Source organism: Mercenaria mercenaria, chromosome 13, assembly GCF_021730395.1.
Source record: "Mercenaria mercenaria strain notata chromosome 13, MADL_Memer_1, whole genome shotgun sequence".
Classification (NCBI taxonomy): domain Eukaryota; kingdom Metazoa; phylum Mollusca; class Bivalvia; order Venerida; family Veneridae; genus Mercenaria; species Mercenaria mercenaria.
This window is the reverse complement of record NC_069373.1, coordinates 52,738,155-52,764,802: the sequence shown is the minus strand read 5'-3', so window position 1 is coordinate 52,764,802 and position 26,648 is coordinate 52,738,155. Positions and strand designations below refer to the sequence as shown.

Sequence of the window (26,648 nt, the reverse complement as noted above, 5' to 3'; positions counted from 1 at the left end):
CTTGACCAAAGTTTCATGAAAATCCTTCAAGGGGTTAAAAAGATACAGAGCTGACACAAAATGTTAGGCGGAAGGACGTAAGGATGAACAGAGACCATTACAGGACCTATAACCCTCCCCCCCACCACACAAGGCGGGGGATTGATAAATTATGTTTATATTTTTGAAAACTGTTGCTCTATATGTTGACTTATAAATTTTTCTAGTGGGAAAGAATGTTTTCCCTTGTAGAGGTCTGTTCCCTCTTCAGTTGTTATTAACAGCCTTTAAACTTCATCTGAAATGTTGACATACCCACGAGAAGTGTCATTCTAACAACAGCATGCAGATATGTATCCCCGTTCTCCAGTGTAATAGTCTTCCTGTTACATCCACACTCCAGGAAGTACAGCAACATATCCACACCCCACACATGTTCCTGTACAGGTCAAAAAAAATTTGAATATTACAGTAGAAGCTGCAAGACCTTGAAAGAAAGAACATATGAGCCGTGCCATGAGAAAACCAACATAGTGGGTTTGCGACCAGCATGGATCCAGACCAGCCTGCGCATCCGCGCAGTCTGGTCAGGCTCCATGCTGTTCGCTTTTAAAGCCTATTGGAATTGAAGAAACTGTTAGCGAACAGCATGGATCCTGACCAGACTGCGCGGATGCGCAGGCTGGTCTGGATCCATGCTGGTCGCACACCCACTATGTTGGTTTTCTCATGGCACGGCTCATATGAGGAAACCAACATAGTGCATCTGCGACCAGCATGGATCCAGACCAGGCTGCGTGGATGCGCAGGCTGGTCTGGATCCATGCTGGTTGCAAATGCACTATAATGTTGGTTTTTTCATGGTGCGGCTCATTTTCTAAATTTCTAAAGATCCAAGCAGCGACAATGGAAGAACGGTTGTAAAGACTTCTGTAAAATTCTGTATTAAACTCAAGTTTTAAGGATTGCTATTGTCTGAATATAATGAAAACAATAATATAATGGATACTGGAAGTAAATTTTCACGTCAAACAAATTATTTTAGTATCAAAATATTCATGACCAATTTCTGTACTTCTGATTTTTAAACATAAACTTTGTGTTTTCTCCCTGTGACTGTAAACAAAGGGATTCTAAAATGATCATAAAATTTTAAAGGTCAATACTTTAGAGGGACCAATGATAAACTTTGAGTAAGTAAACATTTACATTATAACATTAACAACAATATACCTACCCTGAGTCTAGTTAAGTTACAGAATGGTTTAAGTGTGAATGTAAGATGAGGCCGCCTGGCATTGCCGACTACATACTGATGGTGCGCCACAGCTGCATTTACCCAGTCATCTTTGCTGACAAGTTCATAACATGCCCGAGCCCAAATATGTCCATGTCCAACTGGGATGTCCTGAATTCTCTTTTTTACATCCACTGCAAGATAAATAATGACATTTCTAATCAATATATTTCAAACATAGGTACAGTGAAACAACACTTGCTCAAACACTTCATATGGTCACTGCCTGTATTCCTAATATTTTCTATTCTGGATCATTCAAAACCCTGGGCCACTCGGGCGTTTTGCTCATACCCTTGCCGCTTACAGCGATCATGTTTTCCTGTATAATCACAGAGGATGAAAGGAGCCAACAGGTTGGAGATTTCATGATGATAAAGAGTAATATACTGCTAATTTAAACACTTACATATCTTAAAAGCATAAAGATACAGACCTGAAAAATTCACTTTCCTTGTCTGATGTTAAGAAATACATTTCAATTCATTTTAAGCCACAATTAATTTTCTGTATGTTCATACCTGTAAAGTTTGCTTGAATAAAACAAGGGTATGGAATAATCACGAAACGTGTACATATATATAAACCACTGATCATCATTTGTATAAAAACAACCATGAAAAACTATTGGCAAACATGAGTGAACCACTCACCATGTGCAAATGCTCATCATAAATACTAGTTTAGTATATCACAACTGCAACATGCCTTTAAGCATGACAACAATAGCATTACAACTTCATTGCTTCCCACACTCCTCGAAAAGTGCATAACACATCAGTGTCATCATCAATGGATATATTTCAGCAAAAAAAGGAAGTATTATATTGAGAATCTCTTGAATGCAGGAACAGATGCATGAAAATAAGGGATAATCATTAATCAATACTTACACACACTTTTCGGTATATTTGAGCACACCGTTGCTAATTCAATGAGGATTTCAACTTTCACCGTGTCTTCCACATGAGCATCTACGTCTTTATAAGCATTCACAAATGCTTTCAATGCACTCTCTAGTTTCTTCATACCTTTTAGGGCTTTACCAACACGGATATGGGCCTGCAAAAAAATTCACAAACTTATTCATCATAAATAATCCCTTCAGTACTCTTGACTTTGTGCTGCAATTTTGTACCATGTGTGGCTGAAATTTTATAACAAGTATGGCTGAAATCAGGTGTGGCTGTAATTTTATACCAAGGCTCATACCGTCACCAAAATTTATCCAAATACAAAACCAACTAAATATGCACAGTAAGATTTGATATTGATCATTCTTATGAAATTTCATAGTCTTTCCCAATATAGTTTACATTTCTATAAAGTTTTATTAAAATGCTCATAACCATACCTTAGATATCATTCAACGCGGATGGCTTACATCATAACTATATCCCTCTAACAGAAGGATAAAATTTTAACCTTTAGCCTGCTGACGGCAAGTGATTTTGCCTTTGCGACCAGTGCAGACCAAGACATCCGTGCAGGCTGATCATGGTCTGCACAGTTCACTATTGAGTCAGCAAATTTTCAGTGAACACCCCTTCGAATAATAAATGGCATTGCCCAAACTGAATGACTGACTAATTCATTTTAGAAATTTGGCAGGCTAAAGGATAAAAACACATCTATTCTGCACATACCTTGTACCAATGGCCATCAAATGATACACTTTCCATGGCATCCTCAAAAGCCTGCTGGTACATCTTCAGTTTCAGAAATCCCTCCGCTCTGTTACCATACAGCACTGCTATCTCATGGTTCGTTACTTTTGCATGCACCTGTAAAATGTTATGTAATGAAACATCTACAGTTAAGTGCCAAAATCAAATTCCCCAATGTTTCTCATAGACATGCATTTCAATTAGTTTGCATTTCTTTTCCCCTCAGTTTACAAATGACATCATTGAGACAAGTAAAACTTTTAATGATGTTAGTAAGACAAATAAAACTTTTAACTGTAAACACAAGTAAGTTATTACCAAAAACACTGTACTAAGTTTCAACTCTTATGATACAAACTGCATCACCTAAATATTACAAACAAGGATAAATTAATTCTGTATCTTACTGCTTGAGCTTTGCTGGACTTGAATATGTTGATGGCTTTCCCATATAGCTCTATGGCTTCTTGGACATTTCCACACTTAAACTGTGCATTTCCCTCTTCTTTCAGTTTGTTTATGTCATCTACTGTATGACCTATTAAAAGCAGCAATGTTTGTCAGTTTATGTCCATCTACTGTATGGCCTATTAAAAAAGTATATGTCATCTACTGTATGTCCTATTAAAAGCAGCAATGTTTGTCAGTTTATGTCCATCTACTGTATGGCCTATTAAAAGCAGCAATGTTTATAAGTATATGCCATCTACTGTATGGCCTATTAAAAGCAGCAATGTTTATAAGTATATGTCATCTACTGTATGACCTATTAAAAGCAGCAATGTTTATAAGTATATGTCATCTACTGTATAACCTATTAAAAGCAGCAATGTTTGTCATTTTATGTCATCTACTGTATGACCTAACAAGAGCACCGCCTTGCGGGTGCTGACGCTCATCTGATTTTTTTTGTATAATAGAAATATTGTCCTATCCATGATTTTCTAAGTCTAAAAAGGGCCATCACTCTTGCAAAAAGCAGGATAGAGTTATGTTTCTTGATGTACAGTGTCCACTTATGATGGTGAAAAACTGTTGCAAGTTTTAAAGCAATAGCTTTGATAGTTTATGAGAAAAGTTGACTTAAACATAATATTCAACCAAGAAATTATGTTTTCTAAGTCCAAAAAGGGCAATAATATTGCAAAAAGCAGGATGGAGTTATGTTGCTTGCTGTACAGGTCAGCTTATGATGGTGAACAAGAGTTGCAAGTTTTAAAGCATAGCTTCGATAGTTTAAGAGAGAAAAGTTGACCTAAACATAAAACTTAACCAAGAAATCTGTTTATTTTCTAAGTCCAAAAGGGGCCATAAATCTTGCAAAAAGCAGGATGAGTTAGTTTCTGTGCTGTACAGGGTCAGCTTATGATGGTGAACAAGTGTTGCAAGTTTTAAAGGAATAGCTTTGATATTTAGGATAAAAGCTGACCTAAACATAAAACTTAACCAAGAAAACTGATTTTCTAAGTCCAAAAGGGGCAATAATTCTTGCAAAAAGTAAGATGGAGTTATGTTTCTTGATGTACAGGGTCTGCTTATGATGGTGAACAAGTATTCCAAGTTTCAAAGCAATAGCTTTGATAGTTTAGGAGAAAAGTTGACCTAAACATAAAACTTAACCAAGAAATCTGATATTTTCTAAGTACAAAAGGGGCCATAAATCTTGCAAAAAGCAAGATGGAGTTATGTTTCTTGCTATACAGGGTCAGTTTATGATGGTGAACAAGTATTCCAAGTTTCAAAGCAATAGCTTTGATAGTTTAGGAGAAAAGCTGACCTAAACATAAAACTTAACCAGGCAACGCCGACGCAGACGCCGACGCCGACGCCGACAACCGCTCAAGTGATGACAATAACTCATCATTTTTTTTCAAAAAATCAGATGAGCTAATAAAAACAGCACAATGTATGTTTCTATGTTACCTATTAGAACAGCACAGTTTGTTCATGTTATCTACCATGTAGTGTATTACTGATCAAATCAGGAGTTTTATTCAACAGTTTACTGAGTACAAATACAACTTAGTGACATGAAACCACTTCACTATTTACATTTATCATGCTACATCTTTCTTATTGTTATATCAAATGCTAACATGATATCTGAATGTGTTTTCTTATAAAGCATCCATATTCAATTTTTATTTTATCAATGGTAAATTCTTAAATATATCATATTAAGGTCTGCGATAAAACACAGACAAATCTGATAAGATTCGGCATTTGAAAAAAAGTTGCTGAGCACTTTAGAATGAAACCAAAACAACATACTTATTTAGCTTATTTCAGATCAACTGATGATTTATCTTTTACACCGACAACAGTAAAAATGATCTTTTACACTGACAACTTTACAACTAGCCACATAAATAGTTACAAAACAAATAATAATTTGTCGACAAAATATATGACTGTACAAATTACATTGCTCATGAAGTGTTAATAGCATTCTTTTTTTTAATAAATCCACACACTTTTTTAGTTCTTTTAGTGCTCTAGTCATTTTCAAGGACCAGCTTCAAGTTTAAGAACTTTTTTAAGGCTTGTCAAGCCCTGGCAGTCTAGTGCAACCATTTGAGTAAATTTAAGAAAGGTTCATCCAAGGATGCTCCAAAGTTAGGTAAAAATCCATGAAGCAGTTCATGAGATGAAATTGTTTAAAAGCTTTTTTCTAGTCTTACTTCTGGACTGCTCTAAGTGTACTTAAAATTAATGATCTGAACAAAACTGAGGAAGGTCCACCAAAGAATGCTACCAACCAAGTTTGGTGAGGATCCATTTATCAGTTCATAAGTTTTCAATTTTTTTCTACATTTAGCTCTAGTAATATAGTGGCTCTTAAGAACAGACAAGTAAAACCATTTTCACAAATTTAGATTACCGTATATTTTCGCTTATAAGACGCATTATTAGGAGTCATATTTCCAGTTCAAAGAGTGGGGAGCATCTTGTAAGCGTGTACTACAAGGAAATTAAAAGAAAAAGAAACCCCAGATTGCATGTCTGATGTTGGGGTGCGTCTTATAAGCGAATGCGTCTTATAAGCGAAAATATATGGTAAGGTCCATGTCAGGATGCTTCAGACCAAGTTTGGTGCAATTCTGGACTAGCCGAAGAGAAGATGTTTGAGTAGAAATTTTGACAATAGATGAAGGATGACTGATGCTGGACTATTCACCTATACTAACAGCTCAACCAGAACATTTTGAAAAGATCAACTCACTTTTGGTTGCCTTGAAGAATATATCAAAAACATAACCAGGGTATTTGTTATCCAAGTATTCCACAGCTAATTTACCACTGGCATCTCTGGCCATCACACTGAAAACATGTAAAAGTAAAAGAAAATCAATGAACAAATCTTCCTAGATATTGGTACAATCAATTAACATTAGGGCAATAACTGCTCTACATTCCTCGCCAAAATGTCATTGCTCTTGATTACAATTTAAGGTGCAGGTCATACAGACCTAAGTCATGTACAATACAATAACATATCCAAATACAAATACACATACCCATAGTGGCTTTGCGACCAGCATGGATCCAGACCAGCCTGCGCATCTGCGCAGTCTGGTCAGGATCCATGCTGTTCGCTTTTAAAGCCTATTGCCATTAGAGAAACTGTTAGCGAACAACATGGATCCTGACTAGACTGCGCAGATGCGCAGGCTGGTCTGGATCCATGCTGGTTGCAAAGCCACCATGTTGGTTTTCCCATGGCGCAGCTCATATATTGTAGGGAGTAATAACTCAGTAAGTTTCGTGACAATAAATTATCAAGTTACAAAATCTAACTTGACAGTTCACAAAGACATTACACATTCAAAACCATGATCAACATTTGTAAACAAAATTTTTTGTCTTAAACTTAATGTGTTACAGATAGTAGTAATTTTCACTAATTGGAATGTATTTCTGAATAAAAATGGTTATACATGTCCAACAGGGTTCAAATTTAAGCACGCATACTCGCTAAAAGCCAGTGGAAATTTAGAATAGCTAGTGGCCTGAAAAAGCACTCGCTAATTTTAGCGAGTCAATGAAATGCCAGGCAAATGTAATACTCCTAAAGAAAAACATGACAGTACAATAATAAAAGTTCCAAATATAGTTTCAGTTGAATCTTATCCGACCACAATCGTAAAAAAAGTTCAAATATGTGTATGACGTAATCGTTTCCAGTGTAAATCATTTCGGAATGCGCGGACAGATACGTTGGGCGGTAAATGACGTTTTTTAGGTATCGAGGACTCTAATTGGTTGTTTAAATTTAGTAACTATAATTAGCCTACTGGAATCCCAAAATTTAAAAAAAAATGTCTGTGAAAATTACCAACTTTTTGAAACGGTCGGCAGCTGACAATACCGACGAGGCCAGTGTGCCAAAAAAACATGATGATCCGGAAGAAAGGCCAGTAACCGCCAGTGTAAAAACAGTAAAAAAATGGCAGAGAGAACTTAATGTCGACCTTGAAATTGTTCTCAGCGATCAAACGACTGTGACAAAGATGGCGTGTAAAACATGCAAGCTGTATGCCTACTGACAGTTCATCAAAGGTTATTATAGACTCTGACTAGTGTATCAAAACATCTAATATTTATTGATTTGTTTGCATTATGATAATAATTTAGTAACCCAGAATATTCCCCAGAAAAGAGTATTGAAATGATCCGGATGGTCGGCTCGCTAAATTTGTAACTAAAAATAGATCACTATTTTGGAATTCCAACTGTAGTATTTTAAATGTAAACAGAAAGAAATACTTTGCGTTGTTAAAATACCCGTGTTTGATTTTAGCTAGTATCTTTTCCTTTTAGCTAGTGAACAAAAAAGGCACTAGCTAATTTTAGCTAGTAGAAAATATTGTTAAATTTGACCCCTGGTCCAATAATCAAACGACCAAAGTTTTACGAAAACGAGTGTTCTACTTACATAGTATTAGGACTGGTGGAGAAATGAAATTGCTTTCATTAAACAAGAGGGTCATGATGACCCTGGATCGCTCACCTGAGTAATATGAGCTACATGTTTCAAATGTCAAACTAATGATAAAATATTAAGAAAGTCAGTAGGTCACATTCATGGTCAATGAAATTCAGTTTTACGATTTGTGTGCAAAACTGTGTAAGTCATCAATATTTCAAGCCTGTATCTTAAAAACAAGAAAGTAGGTCAGTAGGTCAAGGTCACAATCAAGTGACATCATATATTTTGGGGTCATAAGGTAATTATAATTAAATAGTCTTGGAAATAGGATCAGATGATTTTTCAAGTATTTTTCCTATATAACTCACATAATAACTAAGTGAACCCAGGGCTATTTTAACCCCATGGGCATAATTTGAACAATTTTGGTAGAGGACTACTAGACAATGCATCATACCAAATATCAAAAGCCTAGGTCGTATGGTTTCTGACAAGAAGATTTTTAAAGCTTTTTCCTATATATGTCTATATAAAACTTGGGACCCCCAGGGCAGGGCCTCTTTTCACCCCGGGGTACAATCTGAACAATTTTGGTTGAGGATCATAAGACAATGCTACAAACCAAATATCAAAGGTCTAGTTGTGGTTTCAGTTAAGAAGATTTTAAAACTTTTTTTCCTATATAAGTCTATGTAAAACTTGCGACCCCCGAGGCAGGGCCATATTTGACCCTAGGGGGAAAATTTAAACAATCTTGGTAGAGGACCACTAGATGATGCTACATACCAAATATCAAAGCCCTAGGCCATGTGGTTTTGTACAAGAAGATTTTCAAAGTTTTCCCTATATAATACTATATAAACCATGTGACCCCCGGTGCTTGGCCATATTTGACCCTAGGGGAATCATTTGAACAATCTTGGTGGAGGACCACTAGATGATGCTACATACCAAATATCAAAGCCCTAGGCCATGTGGTTTTGTACAAGAAGATTTTCAAGGTTTTCCCTATATAACTCTATATAAACCATGTAAGCCCCGGGGCGGGCCATATTTGACCCTAGGGGAATAATTTGAACAATCTTGGTAGAGGACCACTAGATGATGCTACATACCAAATATCAAAGCCCTAGGCCATGTGGTTTTGTACAAAAAGATTTTCCCTATATAAGTCTATATAAACCATGTGACCCCCAGGGCAGGGCCATATTTGAACTTAGGGGGATAATTTGAACAATTTTGGTAGAGGACCACTAGATGATGCTACACACCAGATATCAAAGCCCTAGGCCACTGGCACCAGACCAGAAAGAAAATGCCTCTGTACATGTTATACCCTACCCCTAGGTATTCTATAAGAACCATGGTCATGAATGCAACAAGAGGACCATGATGGTCCTGAATCGCTCACCTCTTCCCACATGACCCAGTTTTGAAAATGACATTGTTTTTCTATTATTTGACACAGTGACCTAGTTTTTGAGCTCATGTGACCCAGTTTTGAACTTGACCTAGATATTATAAAGATAAAAATTCTGACCAATTTTCATGAAGATCCATTGAAAAATATGGTCTCTAGAGAGGTCACAAGGTTTTTCTATTATTTGACCTATTGACCTAGTTTTCGAAGGTACTTGACCCTGTTTTGAACTTTACCTAGATATCATCAAGGTCAACATTCTCACTGATTTTCATGAAAATCTCATGAAAAATATGGCCTTTAGAGAAGTCACAAGGTTTTTCTATTTTTATACCTACTGGCCTAGTTTTTGACCGCACGTGACCCGTTTCGAAACTGACCTTGATATCATCAAGGTGAACATTCAGATCAATTTTCATGAAGATCCATTGAAAAATATGGCCTCTAGAGAGGTCACAAGGTTTTAATAATTTTAGACCTAATGACCTAGTTTTTGACCGCAGTTGACCCAGTATCAAACTTAAACTAGGTATCATCAAGATGAACATTCAGACCAACTTTCATACAGATCCCATGAAAAGTATGGCCTCTAGAGAGGTCACAAGGTTTATTTATTACCGGTATTTGACCTACTGACCCAGTTTTTTAAGGCACGTGACCCAGTTTCAAACTTGACCTAGTTATCATCAAGGTGAACATTCTGATCAATTTACATGAAGATCCATTCAAGAGTATGGCCTCTAAAGAGGTCACAAGGTTTTTCTATTTCAAGACCTACTGACCTAGTTTTTGATTGCAGTTGACCCAGTTTCAAACTTGACCTATATATCATCAAGATAAACATTCACACCAACTTTCATACAGATCCCATGAAAAATATGGCCTCTAGAGAGGTCACAACGTTTTTTCATTATTTGACCTACTGACCTATTTTTTGACGGCACGTGACCCACTTTCGAACTTGATCTAGATATCATCAAGGTGAACATTCTGACCAATTTTTATGGAGATCCGTTCACAAATATGGCCTCTAGAGAGGTCACAAGGTTTTTCTATTTTTAGACCTACTGACCTAGTTTTTGACCGCACATGACCCTGTTTCGAACTTGACCCAGATATCATCAAGATGAACATTCAGACCAACTTTCATACAGATCCCATGAAAAATATGGCCTTTAGAGAGGTCATAAGGTTTTTCTATTATTTGACCTACTGACCTAATTTTTGAAGGCACGTGAAACAGTTTCAAACTTGACCTAAATATTATCAAGATGAACATTCACACCAACTTTCATACAGATCCCATGAAAAATATGGCCTCTAGAGAGGTCACAAGGTTTTTCTATTATTTGACCTACTGACGTAGTTCTTGATGGCACGTGACCCACTTTCGAACCTGACCTAGATATCATAAAGGTGAACATTCTGACTAATTTTATGAAGATCTCATGAAATATATGGCCTCTAGAGAGGTCACAAGGTTTTTCTATTTTTAGACCTACTGACCTAGTTTTTTAACACATGTCACCCAGTTTCGAACTTGACCTAGATATCATCAAGATGAACATTCAGACCAACTTTCATACAGATCCCATGAAAAATATGGCCTTTAGAGAGGTCACAAGGTTTTTCTATTATTTGACCTACCGACCTAGTTTTTGATGGCACGTGACCCAGTTTCGAACTTGACCTAGATATCATCAAGGTGAACGTTCTGACCAATTTTCATGAAGATCCTGTGAAATATATGGCCTCTAGAGAGGTCACAAGGTTTTTCAATTTTTAGACCTACTGACCTAGTTTTGGATGGCACATGACCCAGTTTCGAACTTGACCTAGATATCATCAAGGTGAACATTCTGACCAATTTTCATGAAGATCTTGTGAAATATATGGCCTCTAGAGAGGTCACAAGGTTTTTCTATTTTTAGACCTACTGACCTAGTTTTTGACGGCACGTGACCCAGTTTCGAACTTGACCTAGATATCATCAAGATGAACATTCTGACCAACTTTCATAAAGATCCCACAAAAAATGTGTCCTCTAGAGTGGTCACAAGCAAAAGTTTACGGACGGACGGACTGACGCACGGACAGACGGACGACGGACGCTGCGTGATCACAAAAGCTCACCTTGTCACTATGTGACAGGTGAGCTAAAAATGCACTAACCCATTTCAGTCATACATTTCTCAACTTAAACGCGCAGTTTGGTGAATGGGTACCTAGTATATTGAACAAGCGATAATTTATCTTCCATCGAGCACCAGTCACATTGTCTCAATTGCTGAGATTATCAACATATTTTATGCTTTCGTCAACGTGACAGAAAAAACTTGCTTGACCTTCCCTAATGAACATCCGGTCTAGAGTGCAGTGTGCACATGTTTGGCGAATTGTAAACAAACAGAAACAGAATTTTAAAACAAGAGGACCATGATGGTCCTGAATCGCTCACCTGTCCCCACATGACCCAGTTTTAAACCGAGTATGATGTCGTTTTTTTTCTATTATTTGACATTGTGACCTAGTTTTTGAGCTCATGTGACCCAGTGTTGAATCTGACCTAGATATCATCAAGATAAAAATTCTAACCAATTTTCATGAAGATCCACTGAAAAATATGGCCTCTAAAGAGGTCACAAGATTTTTTATTATTTGACCTACTGACCTAGTTACTGAAGGCACGTGACCCAGTTTTGAAACTGACCTAGATATCATCAAGGTGAACATTCTGACCAATTTTCATGAAGATCCATTCAAAAGTATGGCCTCTAGAGAGGTCACAAGGTTTTTCTATTTTTAGATCTACTGACCTAGTTTTTGACCGCAGTTGACCCAGTTTCAAACCTGACCTAGATATCATCAAGATGAACATTCTGACTTACTTTCATGAAGATCCATTGAAAAGTATGGCCTCTAGAGAGGTCACAAGGTTTTTCTATTTTTAGACCTACTGACCTAGTTTTTGACCGCAGTTGAACCAGTTTCGAACTTGACCTAGATATCATCAAGATAAACATTCTGACCAACTTTCATACAGATCCCATGAAAAATATGGCCTCTAGAGAGGTCACAAGGTTTTTTTATTATTTGACCTACTGACCTAGTTTTTGATCGCAGTTGACCCAGTTTCGAACTTGACCTAGATATCATCAAGATAAACATTCTGACCAACTTTCATACAGATCCCATGAAAAATATGGCCTCTAGAGAGGTCACAATGTTTTTTTATTATTTGACCTACTGACCTAGTTTTTGATCGCAGTTGACCCAGTTTCGAACTTAACCTAGATATCATCAAGATAAACACTCTGACCAACTTTCATAAAGATCCCATGAAAAATGTGACCTCTAGAGTGGTCACAAGCAAAAGTTTACGCACGCACGCACGGACGCACGCACGCACGCACGGACGACGGACGCTGCGTGATCACAAAAGCTCACATTGTCACTTTGTGACATGTGAGCTAAAAATCACAATTTTACACTAAAACTCGAAATGATGAATGAAATTCATCTTGTATATGATCTTTAATTTGAAATTGTACATTGGTCTGCATCCGTTCCGTTTATTTTATTCATTTTGCACATTTATGCTGCATATTCACATTTTAGCGAACACGTGTAATAAAATGACGATTGACAAACATTTTCACAACAGCCAATCAGAATGGTTTTGTAACCTAGAACGGAACTTCACCAGGGAAGTTCAAGCAAAGTTTTTGTGTAACATTGAAGTAACTATAAACTATGCGTTGTTTTTCTAAGATAAGTTGTATTGAAAAAATGTGACCAGTACACAATGGAAGATAAATTACAACTTGTTTGATATCCATAGTACACTTTTACCCAACTGCATGTTTTAAGTATGAAATGCGCAACTGAAACGGGTTAGTATATTTTCCTCTTCATGACCATGGTTCTTATAGAATACCTAGGGGTAGGGTATAACATGTACAGAGGCATTTTCTTTCTGGTCTGGCGCCAGTGCCCTAGGCCCTGTGGTTTTGGACAAGAAGATTTTTAAAGTTTTTCCTTTTGGTAGTTCTGCATGGAATTCAATTCTTTGAACAATATTGAAAGGGGGCCAACCAAGGATCATTCCTGTGAAGTTTGGTGTAATTCTGCCTTCAAGAAGATTTAGGAAATGTTGACGGATGGATGACGCAGGACGGACGCCAAACAGTGAGCTAAAAAGAGTTAAACATACTAAATATCACAATTTTTGATAAGTAAAGAGCACATCACTCAAGCAAACGAGCCTTAACTTTCCTCAATTTACGACAGGTAAGGGGGGGTCCTACCTTAAACCTTTTTTCATCATGATCTCCGTAACTTTACTGAGTATCTTAGCTTCAGGTGGCGGGCGCAATTTAGTGATACAATGGTAAACAGAATCCCCTTCAGCATTTTCACCTAGGTTGTCTGCGTCTTGATCTCTACCTGGAAATTCCTCAATCAAAGACGTCCTTCCTGTCAATGAAAACCAAAAAGACACTGAACACTGAAAAATCAGAAACTGTCTTCAGACTGTCTTACTGAAAATAAATACTCTCAAATTTATTATTTTTATAAACGATCTTAAATATTTCACAAGCTTGACAAACATCATAAATATTCTACCTCGTGAACTAAATATTGCAAAATGCTTTACTCATCTGTGCTTTGTATGCTTATTTTACATAAATTTTGGTTGCATTTTACGTCACACGGACAAAATTTATTTCATTATGCAACTTATCAGCATTTTAATTGTCAAGGATGACCTCAGGGAATTACTGCAAGCATTGGTGGGCATCTGGGTAAAATCACAAACATTCTGCAAGCCGGCTTGATTGCTTCCTCACAGGACAACCTGAGCAAGGCTCGAACCCACAGAAATTTGGCAAGTGATTTGAAGTCAAAGACCTCAACCACACTGCCACGAAGGGCCCGTTAAATACACATAACATTATGTTTGTACCAGTGATCTTCTGTACACGATGGGAATTCCTTACAACTCACCTGTCTTTAATGCGAATCTAACAGCAGCATGTATAGGGCAATCGTTATCATCTTGCGCAAGACATTTCAATGTCTGAACGTTTCCGTGGTAATATACGGCAAACAATACAGCATCCAACCAAGGCCCCTCTTTCTTTGGATCGCATTTGTCCAAGTACTGAAATACTGTGTTGGTTTGCACTTCTACAGTAGGACTGAAATTGGCCACACCTGTGCAGACTTCTTCAATACTGTCAGCTGAAAATAGGAAATTTGCTGGTGTTCAGTACAAACTTCACTTTATTCATTCCATACCTAAATTTCCCTTCCAAACAGAAATTACAATTTGCACCGCATTACCGTACAATGTATTTCCAAACTGGTCAGTTCAAAGATTCAAAATGGCATGAAAAATGTCAATAGTAGAGACTGCTTCAAGAACAAGAGCGGTCGGAGGACAGCAATGCTCGACTATTCAACAGCCTTGTCGCTTGAATGAATACGAAAGTCCAAAAAGGGGCATAATTTAGTAAACAAGAGCTGTCGGAGGACAGCAACGCTCGACTATTCAACAGCCTTGTCAATTGAATGAATACAAAAGTCGATAAAAGGGGCATAATTTTGTAACAAGAAACGTGGCAATGCCACGAAACCAGGTTGTTTCAACACTTTTATAAATAAACAAGAGTGCAAATTGTCACAATAAGCCGTACAGCAATGTTTTTACTCTAGCAACTTATTTGCAGATGGAATTAAATTTGTGTTGTAGTAATCATTGGTAATTCTTTTGTTTTTCTAAGTCCAATATAAAAATGCCTTACCAGGTAGAGATATCCTTTTATACCTAAAATTAGAGTAACCAACTATGTTTGTAACCAAGAAAGGGTTTGGTTTTTTCCCTAACGGTCATTATAAACAAAGTTACATTAAAGTTTTTTATAGTACAACTAGGGGTTTCTTGAACAAAAAATAAAAAAAAACTTTGAAAAAATCAAATAATTTTTTTTAAGTCCACACAGAGATCTTACCAGTAGAGTTGGTTCAAATTCACCTAAAAATTGGATGTAACAGCATGTGTACTACAGAACAGTGGTCTCGATTTTTCCTAGCTAAGTAATGAAAAAGTTACAATATAACTATTTATAGTAACAACAAATAGAGGAATAACTTCTAATAGAAGGAAGTGCGCAAGACACTTCTTCTCATGATTGTAATTTAATGGTTGCCAAGTTACATCAAAATCCTCTATGCATGAGAAGATATGATCCGACAAGTTTTCATTTTGTTGTCCTTTGACTCTAATGTGACCTTGACCTTAGACAAGGACCTGGTTCTCTGTGCATGAAACCAGTCTATGATGTGAACAATGTGACAAATTCATCAAAACCTCTTCAGAGATGCATATGCTAACCTAAACCTAACTAACCCTAATATTTTTATAACAATGACCTTGACCCTTGACCAGAACACCAAAAATCTATCCCAAGCTACAATTTATAAAGTTTCTATACCAAGTTTTCATCATGATAGTCATTCTAGTTAAGTTATTGACCGAAACCTTTATTCTATTTGAAGTAACAGTGACCTTGACCTTGACCAGAAACCCAAAATTCAATCCAGCCTTGTGCTTGGTATAAGCACAACTTCAACCAAGTTTTTTTCAAATACTCTTGAACCGCAACAAAAATTTGACGAAGTTTGACGCCGCCCACGCACCCCCGCGGCCGACCAACTGACATCTACCCAATCTAATAACTCAGGTTTCGTTGAAAACCGGGTTTTAAATGGGAACAACAGACCATGATGGCCCTGAATCGCTCACTTCCACATGACCATTTGAATGATATAAACGTCGTTATTTTTCTAAAATATTGACCATAGGACCTATTTTTGAGCTCTGTGACCCAGTTTTGAAATCTGACTTAGATTTCATCAAGTAGACAATTCAACCAACTTTCATACTGTCCATGAAAATAGGCCTGCTGGGAGAGTCAACAAGTTTTTTCATTATTGACCTATTACCTAGTTATTGTGGCACGTGACCCAGTTTCAAACTTGACCTAGATATCATCAATATCAAATTCTGACAATTTCATGTAAGATCCTCAAAAGTATGGCTCAGAGAGGTCACAGCTTGTTCATTTTTAGACCATGACCTGTTTTTGACCATACTGAACCCAGGTTCGAAATTGATCTAGATATCATCAAGATGAACATCAGCCAACTTTCATACAGTCCATGAAAATATGGCTCTAGAGAGTCACAATGTTATTCATTATTTGACCAAGACCTGTTATTGATGGCATGTGACCCAGTTTCGAACTGACCTAGACATCATAAGAATGAACAATTCTGACCAATTCATGAAATCATTCAAGTATGCCTCTAGAAGCCAACAGTTTTTCTCTATTATTTGCAATATGACAGTTTTTTTGGGATAGCTAGTGATCCATTTGAATCTTGACCTAGATTTTCATCAAGATAACTCTGACCATAATTTATGAAGATCAGTGAAAATATGCTCTAGAGAGGTCACAAGGTTTTTTCTAGTTTTTAGACCTAAGACTAGTTTTTTACCGCACTGACCCAGTTTCAAAATCTGAATAGATATCATAAAATAAAATTTTTGACCAAATCTTCATAAAGATCCCATGAAAAATTGGCTTCTAAGAGGTCACAAGGTTTTTTTATTATATGAATAATGACTAGTTATTGATGGCACGAAACAGTTTCTAAAACTGGACCTAGATATCATCAAGGTGAACATTCTGACCAATTTTCATGAAATCCATTCAAAAGTATGACTCTACAGGCACAAGGTTTTTCTATTTTTAACCTATTGACCTAGTTTTGCCCGCACTGACCAGTTCGAATTTGACCTTGATATCATCATGATGATATTCAGTGCCAACTTTCATCAGACATGAAATTATGCCTCTAGAGAGGTACAAGGTTGTTCTATTAACTTGACCTACTACCTAGTTTTTGAAGCATGACCCTTTTCGAACCTTGACCTAAAAATCATCAAGATGAACATTTGAAATTTTCAAAAGTCATGATGAAAAATATGCCTATAAGAGGTCACAAGCTTTTTCTATTTTAGACCTACTGACCAGTTTTGACCGCAAAGACCCATTCAACTTGCCTAGTATCATCAAGTGAACATTGACCAACTTTCATAAGTCCATAAAATTGTACTCTAGAGAGGTCACAAGCAAAAGTTTACGCACGGACGACCCAGGACGGACACGGACCCGGCGCGCACCGATCACAAAAGCTCACACTGTCACTTTGTGACATGTGAGCTAAAAAGGGTTATGGAACCTTCACAGAGCTTATCAGCTCATAAAGTGAACAAGTGCGTGAAGTTTCAATCCTTTCCCGTAAGTGGATACTGAAATACCAGCTTACATACAAAAACTTAACCAAAAACTGCTAAGTCGAAAAGGGGACATAATTTTGAAAAAAATGCACAGTAGAGTTAAGGGACATACACAGTGCATGTCAGATCTTGACAGTGAACAAGTGTGTGAAGTTTCAATCCATTCCCATTGGTGGGTACTGAGATACCAGCTTACATACAAAACCTTAACCAAGAATTTCTGAGTCGAAAAAGGGGCATAATTTTGACAAAAATGCAAAATAGAGTTATGGAACCTGTCCAATGTAGGTCAGTTTATCATAGTGAATAAGTGTGTGAAGTTTCAATCCATTCCCACAAGTGGTTACTGAGATACCAGCTTACATACAAAACCTTAACCAAGAATTTTTAAGTCGAAAAGGGGACATAATTTTGTAAAAATGCAAAATAGAGTTATGGAACCTGTGCAACGTAGATAAATCTATCACAGTGAATCAGTGTGTGAAGTTTCAATCCATTCCCACAAGTGGTTACTGAGATACAAGCTTACATACAAAACCTTAACCAAGAATTTCCAAGTTGAAAAAGGGGCATAATTTTGTAAAAAAGCAAAATAGAGTTATTGAACCTGTGCAATGTAGGTCAGTTTACCATAGTGAATAAGTGTGTGGAGTTTCAATCCATTCCCACAAATGGTTACTGAGATACCAGCTTACATACAAAACCTTAACCAAATCGGGACACCGACGCCGACGCATGGGTGAGTCCAATAGCTCTACTATTCTTTGAAAAGTCGAGCTAAAAAGCGTCCCCCCATACTACATCACTTCAATGTAAGTGTGAAAAACAAGAGGGCCATGATGGCCCTATATCGCTCACCTGTTATCATTGCACTTGAGGACAAGGTCCTCAGAAAAAACTAGAACTGTCACAGGAGTGACTCATACCCCCACCACACGGTCTTGTCACAGAAGAATGGCAACCATAAGGAATCTTAAAAATACTTTGAAGTACTTCATCCTGGGCTTCCACATATAAGTAATACTAGTATAATACTAGTATAGTAATACTAGTAAATATATTAAATCTCTAATATTAGAGATACACTAAAAGTGAATACAAAAAAGTGTCTTACCAACCCATGTTACCACGGAAAAACGTTTTTACTTTTTACATAGGACTTATAATAAAAAAGTTAGAAAAATACCTAAAATATTGAAAATCTAAAAATAGGATTTCTAAAAATAGACTAATTCCTGGAATTTAAGGGGAAGAAACTCAGTACAAAGGTTAAAAAAAGGTTACTTCCCTTTGGCTCTAAGCCAATCAGAATGAGATATAGTGAAAGTACATCAAAATTAACCTTAAATTCTAGGTAAAAGGGGACACAATTCAAGAAAAATAGTGTCAGAGTTATGCACCTTGTGTCACATGATGTGGGTGATGAGGTGGAACATCTATTTTAAGTCTGAATCAAATCCATTCAGTAGTAATTGGATATAGTGAAAATACATCAGAATTAACCTTAAATTCTAAGTAAAAAGGGGCATAATTCATGAAAAATTGGTGTCAGAGTTATGCACCTTGTGTCACATGATGTGGGTGATGAGGTGGAACATCTATTTTAAGTTTGAATCGAATCCATTTTGTAATAATTGAGATATAGTGAAAATACATCAAAATCAACCTTAAATTTAAAGTAAAAGGGGACATAATTCATAAAAAATTTATGTCAGAGTTAAGCACCTTATGTCACATCATCTGGGTGATGAGGTGGAACAACATTTTTAAGTTTGAATCAAATCCATTTAGTAATAACTGAGAGATAGTGAAAATACAACAAAATTAACCTTAAATTCTAAGTAAAAGGGGACATAATTCATGAAAACTTGGTGTCAGAGTTATGCACCTTGTGTCACATGATGTGGGCACATGATGTGGGTGATGAGGTGGAACATCTATTTTAAGTTTGAATCAAATCCATTCAGTAGTAACTGAGATAAAGTGCAAAATACATTAAAATCAACCTTAAATTCTAAGTAAAAAGGGGCATAATTCATAAAAAAATGGTGTCAGAGTTATGCACCTTATGTCACATGATGTGGGTGATGAGGTGGAACATCTATTTTAAGTTTGAATCAAATCCATTTAGTAATAACTGAGATATAGTGAAAATACAACAAAATTAACCTTAAATTCTAAGTAAAAGGGGACATAATTCATGAAAACTTGGTGTCAAGAGTTATGCACCTTGTGTCACATGATGTGGGTGATAAGGTGGAACATGTATTTTAAGTTTGAATCAAATCCATTTGGTAATAACTGAGATAATAGATTCGGGACGGGACGGGACGGGACGCGACAAAACTGACTCCTATATACCCCCCTCAAACATGTTTGGTGGGGGTATAAATATCTAAGTCCAAAGGACAGGAACAGCAAAAGGAAGAAATTTAACCAAAAAGAAAAAAAAAATTCTTACAAGGTATAGATATGTCAAAATATACCTAAAAATTGGAGGTACAATCCATGTTGTACCACAGAAAAGTGGTCTCTGTTTTTCCCTACGGCCAATAATAAAAAAGCTATTTATAGTAACGTAAATGTGAAGTAATTAAAAAAAATAATATTATAAGTGAACAAAAGGATCTGCCAAATAAATCTGTTGACATAAATCAAATTTCAGATCAGTATCCTCATTAGTTACGGAGATATACCCATTTTAATTTGAAATAAAGGGAGGTAATTTGACATAAAATCCGTACATAGTTATCTATCCTGATTGTCTCAGTCCAACTAATAACAATAATGAAATTTCAAATAAGTCCTTTAAGTATTTACTGAAATAAATCCATATTTATTACAATCAGGGGAGGTAATCAGATATGAAATAACTCTGGAACCTACGATTGGATCTGATTTGTCATGGAATCCAAGATTTATTGGTGTTGAAGATATTTTGGAAGTTTGTATCAAATAAAACCATAAACGAAGTCTCTATATGGCTGCAAAAGCCAAAATAGCCAATTTTGGACCTTTAAGTGGCCATAACTCTGGAACCCATGAAGGAATCTGGCCAGTTCAAGAAAGGAACCAAGATCTTGTGGTGATACAAGTTGTGTGCAAGTGTGGTTAAAATCAAATCATAAATTAAGCTGCTATTGTGCAGACAAGGTCAAAATAGCCCATTTTGGCCCTTTCAGGGGCCATAACTCTGGAACCCATTATGTAATCTGGCCAGTTCAAGAAAGGAACCAAGATCTTATGGTGACACAAGGTTTGTGCAAGTTTGATTAAATTCAAATCATAAATGAAGCTGCTATTGTGCAGACAAGGTCAAAATAGCTAATTCCGGTCCTAACAGGGGCCGTAACTCTGGAACCCATTATGGGATCTGGCCGGTTCAAGAAAGGAATCAAGATCTTATGGTGACACAAGTTTAGTGCAAGTTTGGTTAAAATCAAATCATAAATGAAGCTGCTATTGTGCAGACAAGGTCAAAATAGCTAATTTTGACCCTTTCAGGGGCCATAACTCTGGAACCCATAATAGAATCTTGCCAGTTCCAGAAAGGAACCAAGATCTTATGGTGATACAAGTTGTGTGCCAGTTTGGTAAAAATCAAATCATAAACTAGAAAATGCTTTTGTAAAAAAGCGCATGTCTCCCCCAATGCAAAGTCCTATAGGCAAGAAGTCAATAGGGGTCAGGACCGAAAGTCAAAGAGACACTGATGGTTGGCTGCAATAGGGATCATCTACTTGGCATGTCCAGTCATCCCGCTAAATTTCAACACTCTTGGCCTAGTGGTTCTCAATGTTCAGGCTCCTGTGACCTTAACCTTTAATGGAGTGACCCCAAAATCGATAGGGGTCATCTACTTTGCATGTTCAATCATCCTATGAAGTTTCAACATTCTGGGTCAAGTGGTTCTCTAGTTATTGATCGGAAATGGTTTTCAATGTTCAGGCCCCTGTGACCTTGACCTTTGACGGAGTGACCCCAAAATCAATAGGGGTCATCTACTCTTCATGACCAATCAACCTATGAAGTTTCAACGTTCTGGGTCAAGTGGTTCTCTAGTTATTGATCGGAAATGGTTTTCAATGTTCAGGCCCCTGTGACCTTGACCTTTGACGGAGTGACCCAAAAAACAAAAGGGGTCGTCTACTCCAGCAGCCCTACAACCCTATGAAGTTTGAAGGTTCTAGGTCAAATGGTTCTCCAGTTATTGCTCGAAAATGAAGTGTGACGGACGGACGGACAGGGCAAAAACAATATGTCTCCTGGGGGAGACATAATAAAGCTGCTATTGTGCAGACAAGGTCAAAATAGCTAATTTTGGCCCTGTCAGGGGCTATTACTCTGAAATCCATAATGGGATCTGGCCAGTTCAAGAAAGGAACCGAGATCTTATGGTGATACAAGTTGTGTGCAAGTTTGGTTAAAATAAAATCATAAATGAAACCACTATCGTGCAGACAAGAAATTGTTGACGGACGGACGCACGCACGACGGACGAAGGGTGATCACAAAAGTTCACCTTGTCACTATGTGACAGGTGAGCTAATAAAAGGTGTTTCGCATGCTGTCTCACTGTGGCAATGTTTTGTGTCCGGTAAATTGAAAACCCTAAGAACTTTAGAATATGGAGCCGATACCTGACCTTTGATCCCACCTCAAGTCTTTGACCTTGAACTTTCATGATGGAACTTGCATGTCAACTCGTTGTGGTAAATATCTGTGTCAAGATTTTTGAAAATTCTTCGGAAGGCAGACAAGAAATATGGCCTATACACAACCATGTTCAAGACAAATAAAAGAAAAGTTGTTATAACAACAAGAGCTGTCCGTAAGACAGCCAAGCTCGACTATTCGAAATATTGTCACAGAAGCAGGAAATTATTACCCAAAATGTTAAATATCAAAAGAGTTTTAAGTTCGAAAGGGGACATAATTTGACCAAAATACATATCAAAGTTATGGGACTTGATGCTATCAACTAGTTTTATAACCCCGAAGAAACATGTTAAGTTTCAATTCAATATCTGCATTAGTTTTGGGGATAGTAACTTGCATGTAAAGCTTTAACAAGAATTTTCTAAGTCCAAAAGGGGGCATAATTCTCAAAATACATGTTAAGAGTTATGAAACTTGACCCAATGAGGTTGGTAATTGACCTAGAAAAAGAATAAATAAGTTTCAAAGCTATATGCCTTTTGGTAATAGCTGTATGTACTTGCACGCAAAACTTTAACCAGGATTTTCTAAGTCCAAAAGGGGGCATAATTTGCCCAAAATACATGTCAGAGTTATGGGACTTGGTGCTATCAACTAGTTTTATAACCCCAAAGACACATGTGAAGTTTCAATTTAATATCTGTAGTAGTTTTGGAGATAGTTACTTGCATGTAAAACTTTAACCAGGATTTTCTAAGTCCAAAAGGGGGCATTATTTGCCCAAAATACATGTCAGAGTTATGGGACTTGACCCAGTGAGGTAGGTAATTGATCTAGAAAAAGAAAAAATAAGTTTCAAATATATATGCCTTTTAGTAATAGCTGTATGTACTTGCACGCAAAACTTTAACCAGAGTTTTCTAAGTCCAAAAGGGGGCATAATTTGGCCAAAATAAAGGTCAGAGTTATGGGACTTGGTGCTATCAACTAGTTTTATAACCCCGAAGACACATGTGAAGTTTCAATTCAATATCTGCATTAGTTTTGGAGATAGTAACTTGCATGTAAAACTTTAACCAGAATTTTCTAAGCCCAAAAGGGGGCATAATTTGGCCAAAATACATGTCAGAGTTATGGGACTTGACCCAGTGAGGTTGGTTATTGATCTAGAAAAAGAAAAAATAAGTTTTAAATCTATATGCCTTTTAGTAATAGCTGTATGTTCTTGCACGCAAAACTTTAACCAGAATTTTCTAAGTCCAAAAGGGGGCATAATTTGGCCAAAATGAAGGTCAGGGTTATGGGACTTGGTGCTATCAATTAGTTTTATAACCCCGAAGACACGTGAAGTTTCAATTCAATATCTGCATTAGTTTTGGAGATAATAACTTGCATGTAAAACTTTAACCAGAATTTTCTAAGTCCAAAAGGGGGCATAATTTGCTCAAAATACATGTTAGAGTTATCGAACTTGACCCAGTGAGGTTGGTAATTGACCTAGAAAAAGAATAAATAAGTTTCAAAGCTATTTGCCTTTAAATGATAGCTGTATGTACTTGCATGCAAAAACTTAACCAAGGTGTGACGCCGACGCCAGGGTGAGTAGAATAGCTAGACTATTCTTCGAATAGTCGAGCTAAAAAAACTAAAACTTACACGTAACTTTCTTTCCAAATCTTTGTTTCTCTAAGTTTGGTCCCAGAATGAGGTATGCGATACACTTCCACTCAGTATTTCTACTGAGACGCCCCAAAACCTGAGGCCAGATGTCACGACTTAAGAATCGCAGTTGATTATAACAGTTAATAAAATGTTCACCTGAAAAAAAAAAGAGAACAGTCATTTTGATAACTTAGATCTTCTCTTCAATATTGGGTTTAATATCACATCAACAAAATTATACATCAAAATTATGTTGACTTTCCAGCTTTTGATGGTAGAGAAAACCCCAAGTGTCTCTCCAAGTAATCTTTCATTGACAAGCACTCGGACAGAACCATCAACCTCACATAAAAGAATCCTTCATCCCAAATGACAGCGCAGCGGTGTGGCGCGTGATTTGAAGAATTTAAATTTCTAGCCATTTTCGACAGTACTTCAGAGATGTGATACAGCTCACTGGAACTTTTAGTACTTGTACTGTCATCTAGGCTTTTCCTTAATTTCACTTCAGATATACCACACTACCACTCCTAACATACATCAAATCAAAGAACTCTTTGTGCAGGAATAAGAACTTCTTTTAAACTGTCATAATAGTTTAATTACTAACTAGATGCGAGTCCATAGGACACAGTTACTTCCCACCCCCAACTCCTGTCACTGTACATGGTTTCAAAATTTTGTTTAAGATATATATGCAACACAAACTTTAAGCACTTAATGCATATTTTTCACTAAGTCAAGGACCATAACTCTAGTATGGTTATGTGAAACCCCAGCTAAATTTTGGTCTTACCTGGAATGTTTTTGAGCAGTGTAACAGCTTCCATGAGGAAACTGAACTTGGTATCGGACGACACTTCGGACTTGATGTAACCATCCATGTAGGCACCAAAGGCATCATGGGTAGAACCCATACAAAGCAGTACTTTTGCTTTCCACCAATGGCCCTGTACATAGAAAATAACATATATGGTGTTTATAACAAAAGCTTTTGGCAAATTATATAAAGTTCTTAAAGGGAGATAGATTCACACCAAGTACTGGATAAAAATTTAATGAAGTTAAATACAAGGCCATATTATTTATCTTATTTGCACTTTGATTCTATACTGAGAAAAATTTATTACAACTTGTATGAAAATATACCACTGTGGGGAACCACATGGTCAAAATAATCTCTGAACCAAAATAAATTTATGAATAATATGGGATAATATTGAAGCATCTTTTGCTGTAAATCTAAAATATAGCCTATCATATGACAACATAGTTGTATCCTAAAACTACATTGATTTAACTTATCTGGAACACTTCAAGAAACTGAGACCTCTTATTTTCTTTAGTGTTTGTAATTACAGGATATCTATCATTATTGTCAACTACATAATAATTCAACAATTTTTGTCAGTCATATGTTAGGCTATGTTTAAATTTCATATCTTATAATGGAAGGAAATTTAGTCATGTTCTTCAAAATATATATAACTTTGGTTTAGAGATTATTTTGATCATGTGATTCCCCCAGTGTATACTGAGTCATGACCTATAACCTAAAGGCTTTCATCTTTTGTGTGACAACAACTTGTTTTCATGGTTCTTACACAACAACAGCAACAAAATTAAAGTACTTTTCAAGGACTTTTTAAGTAAAATTATTACTTCATCAAGGATTATGTTACTCAAAAAGAAATCTTGGTCAGAACAACTGTTACCAACTTTTTTCCAAAACTGTTTAATAATAGAAATTTGACTCTCTGTAAAAAATACATTCTATCCACAAAGGAAGCTGCTGACAGAACATTTTGCAAGGGGCTTCGTGTAAAATTTAAGCAGAGTATTTTTCAAACTCTTTTCTGGTTTCTAGCATTTTAATCATTTTCAAGTTTTCAAGGACTATCATCAAATTAAAGGACTTTTCAAGGTCTGTGTGAATCCTGATTATTAAAATCCCTTGATGAATGAAATACATATGGACCACAAAAAAAAAAGTTTGTAAACCTCTGACCTCAAAATGTAGCCTTGACCACAGGGCTTCGGACTAAGGTCTAGTGTATTGTCTCCTTAAAGGGAGTATTTGTTTCCAGACCATATTACTAATTCAAATGGATGCTGTTTTTACCACAGGACCTAGTTTTTCACCACAAAAAGAGCACTATTTCTTACCTTATGGTATGCACTATCACAAGAGATAGCAGCCAAAGCGTTAGTAAGTGCTTCTGTATAATTTTTCAATGTGCAGTGAACATTAGCTTTGTTACTGTACACTATAGCTGCCTCCTTGTAAAGCTGCTTCGACTGCTGTGAGATCTTTATTGCCTTCTCATAGAATTTCAAGGCCTCTTGGTGTTTCCCTGACTTTAACGCTGCATTTCCCTGAGATTTGAACACTTCTAAGTCCTTGCGTAGTTCCCCAACTAGACATGAGAAAGGAGAACTAGTGTTAAGTTCCTTAACCTTAAGATTGCTAAATTTCTATAATAGACTGGTCCATCATTCAATTTGGGCAGTACCATATATTATTCGAAGGGGTGTTCAATGAACGTTTACTGACAGAATAGTGAGCAGTGCAGACCATGATTTGTCTGCACTGGTTGTAAAGGCAGAATCACTTGCCATCAGCAGACTAAAGGTTAAAGGTATTTTGAACAGCGTAAAAACAGCCG

The 26,648-nt window shown here is 36.6% G+C and overlaps 1 protein-coding gene across 1 annotated transcript in view; it reads right to left on the bottom strand.

Annotated features, from left to right (window-relative positions):
* Positions 1-26,648, bottom strand: part of LOC123528452 (TPR and ankyrin repeat-containing protein 1-like) — a 153,863-nt gene that overhangs the window by 90,972 nt on the left and 36,243 nt on the right. Inside the window, exons 8-18 of the mRNA XM_045308172.2 lie at positions 26,149-26,399; positions 24,779-24,932; positions 23,977-24,138; positions 14,301-14,537; positions 13,601-13,769; positions 6,167-6,264; positions 3,351-3,481; positions 2,923-3,060; positions 2,170-2,338; positions 1,217-1,410; positions 295-418 (exon numbers count right to left, since the gene is read on the bottom strand). Of these exons, the coding sequence (XP_045164107.2) occupies positions 295-418; positions 1,217-1,410; positions 2,170-2,338; positions 2,923-3,060; positions 3,351-3,481; positions 6,167-6,264; positions 13,601-13,769; positions 14,301-14,537; positions 23,977-24,138; positions 24,779-24,932; positions 26,149-26,399 (1,827 nt within the window). The remainder of the gene's footprint in view (positions 1-294; positions 419-1,216; positions 1,411-2,169; positions 2,339-2,922; positions 3,061-3,350; positions 3,482-6,166; positions 6,265-13,600; positions 13,770-14,300; positions 14,538-23,976; positions 24,139-24,778; positions 24,933-26,148; positions 26,400-26,648) is intronic.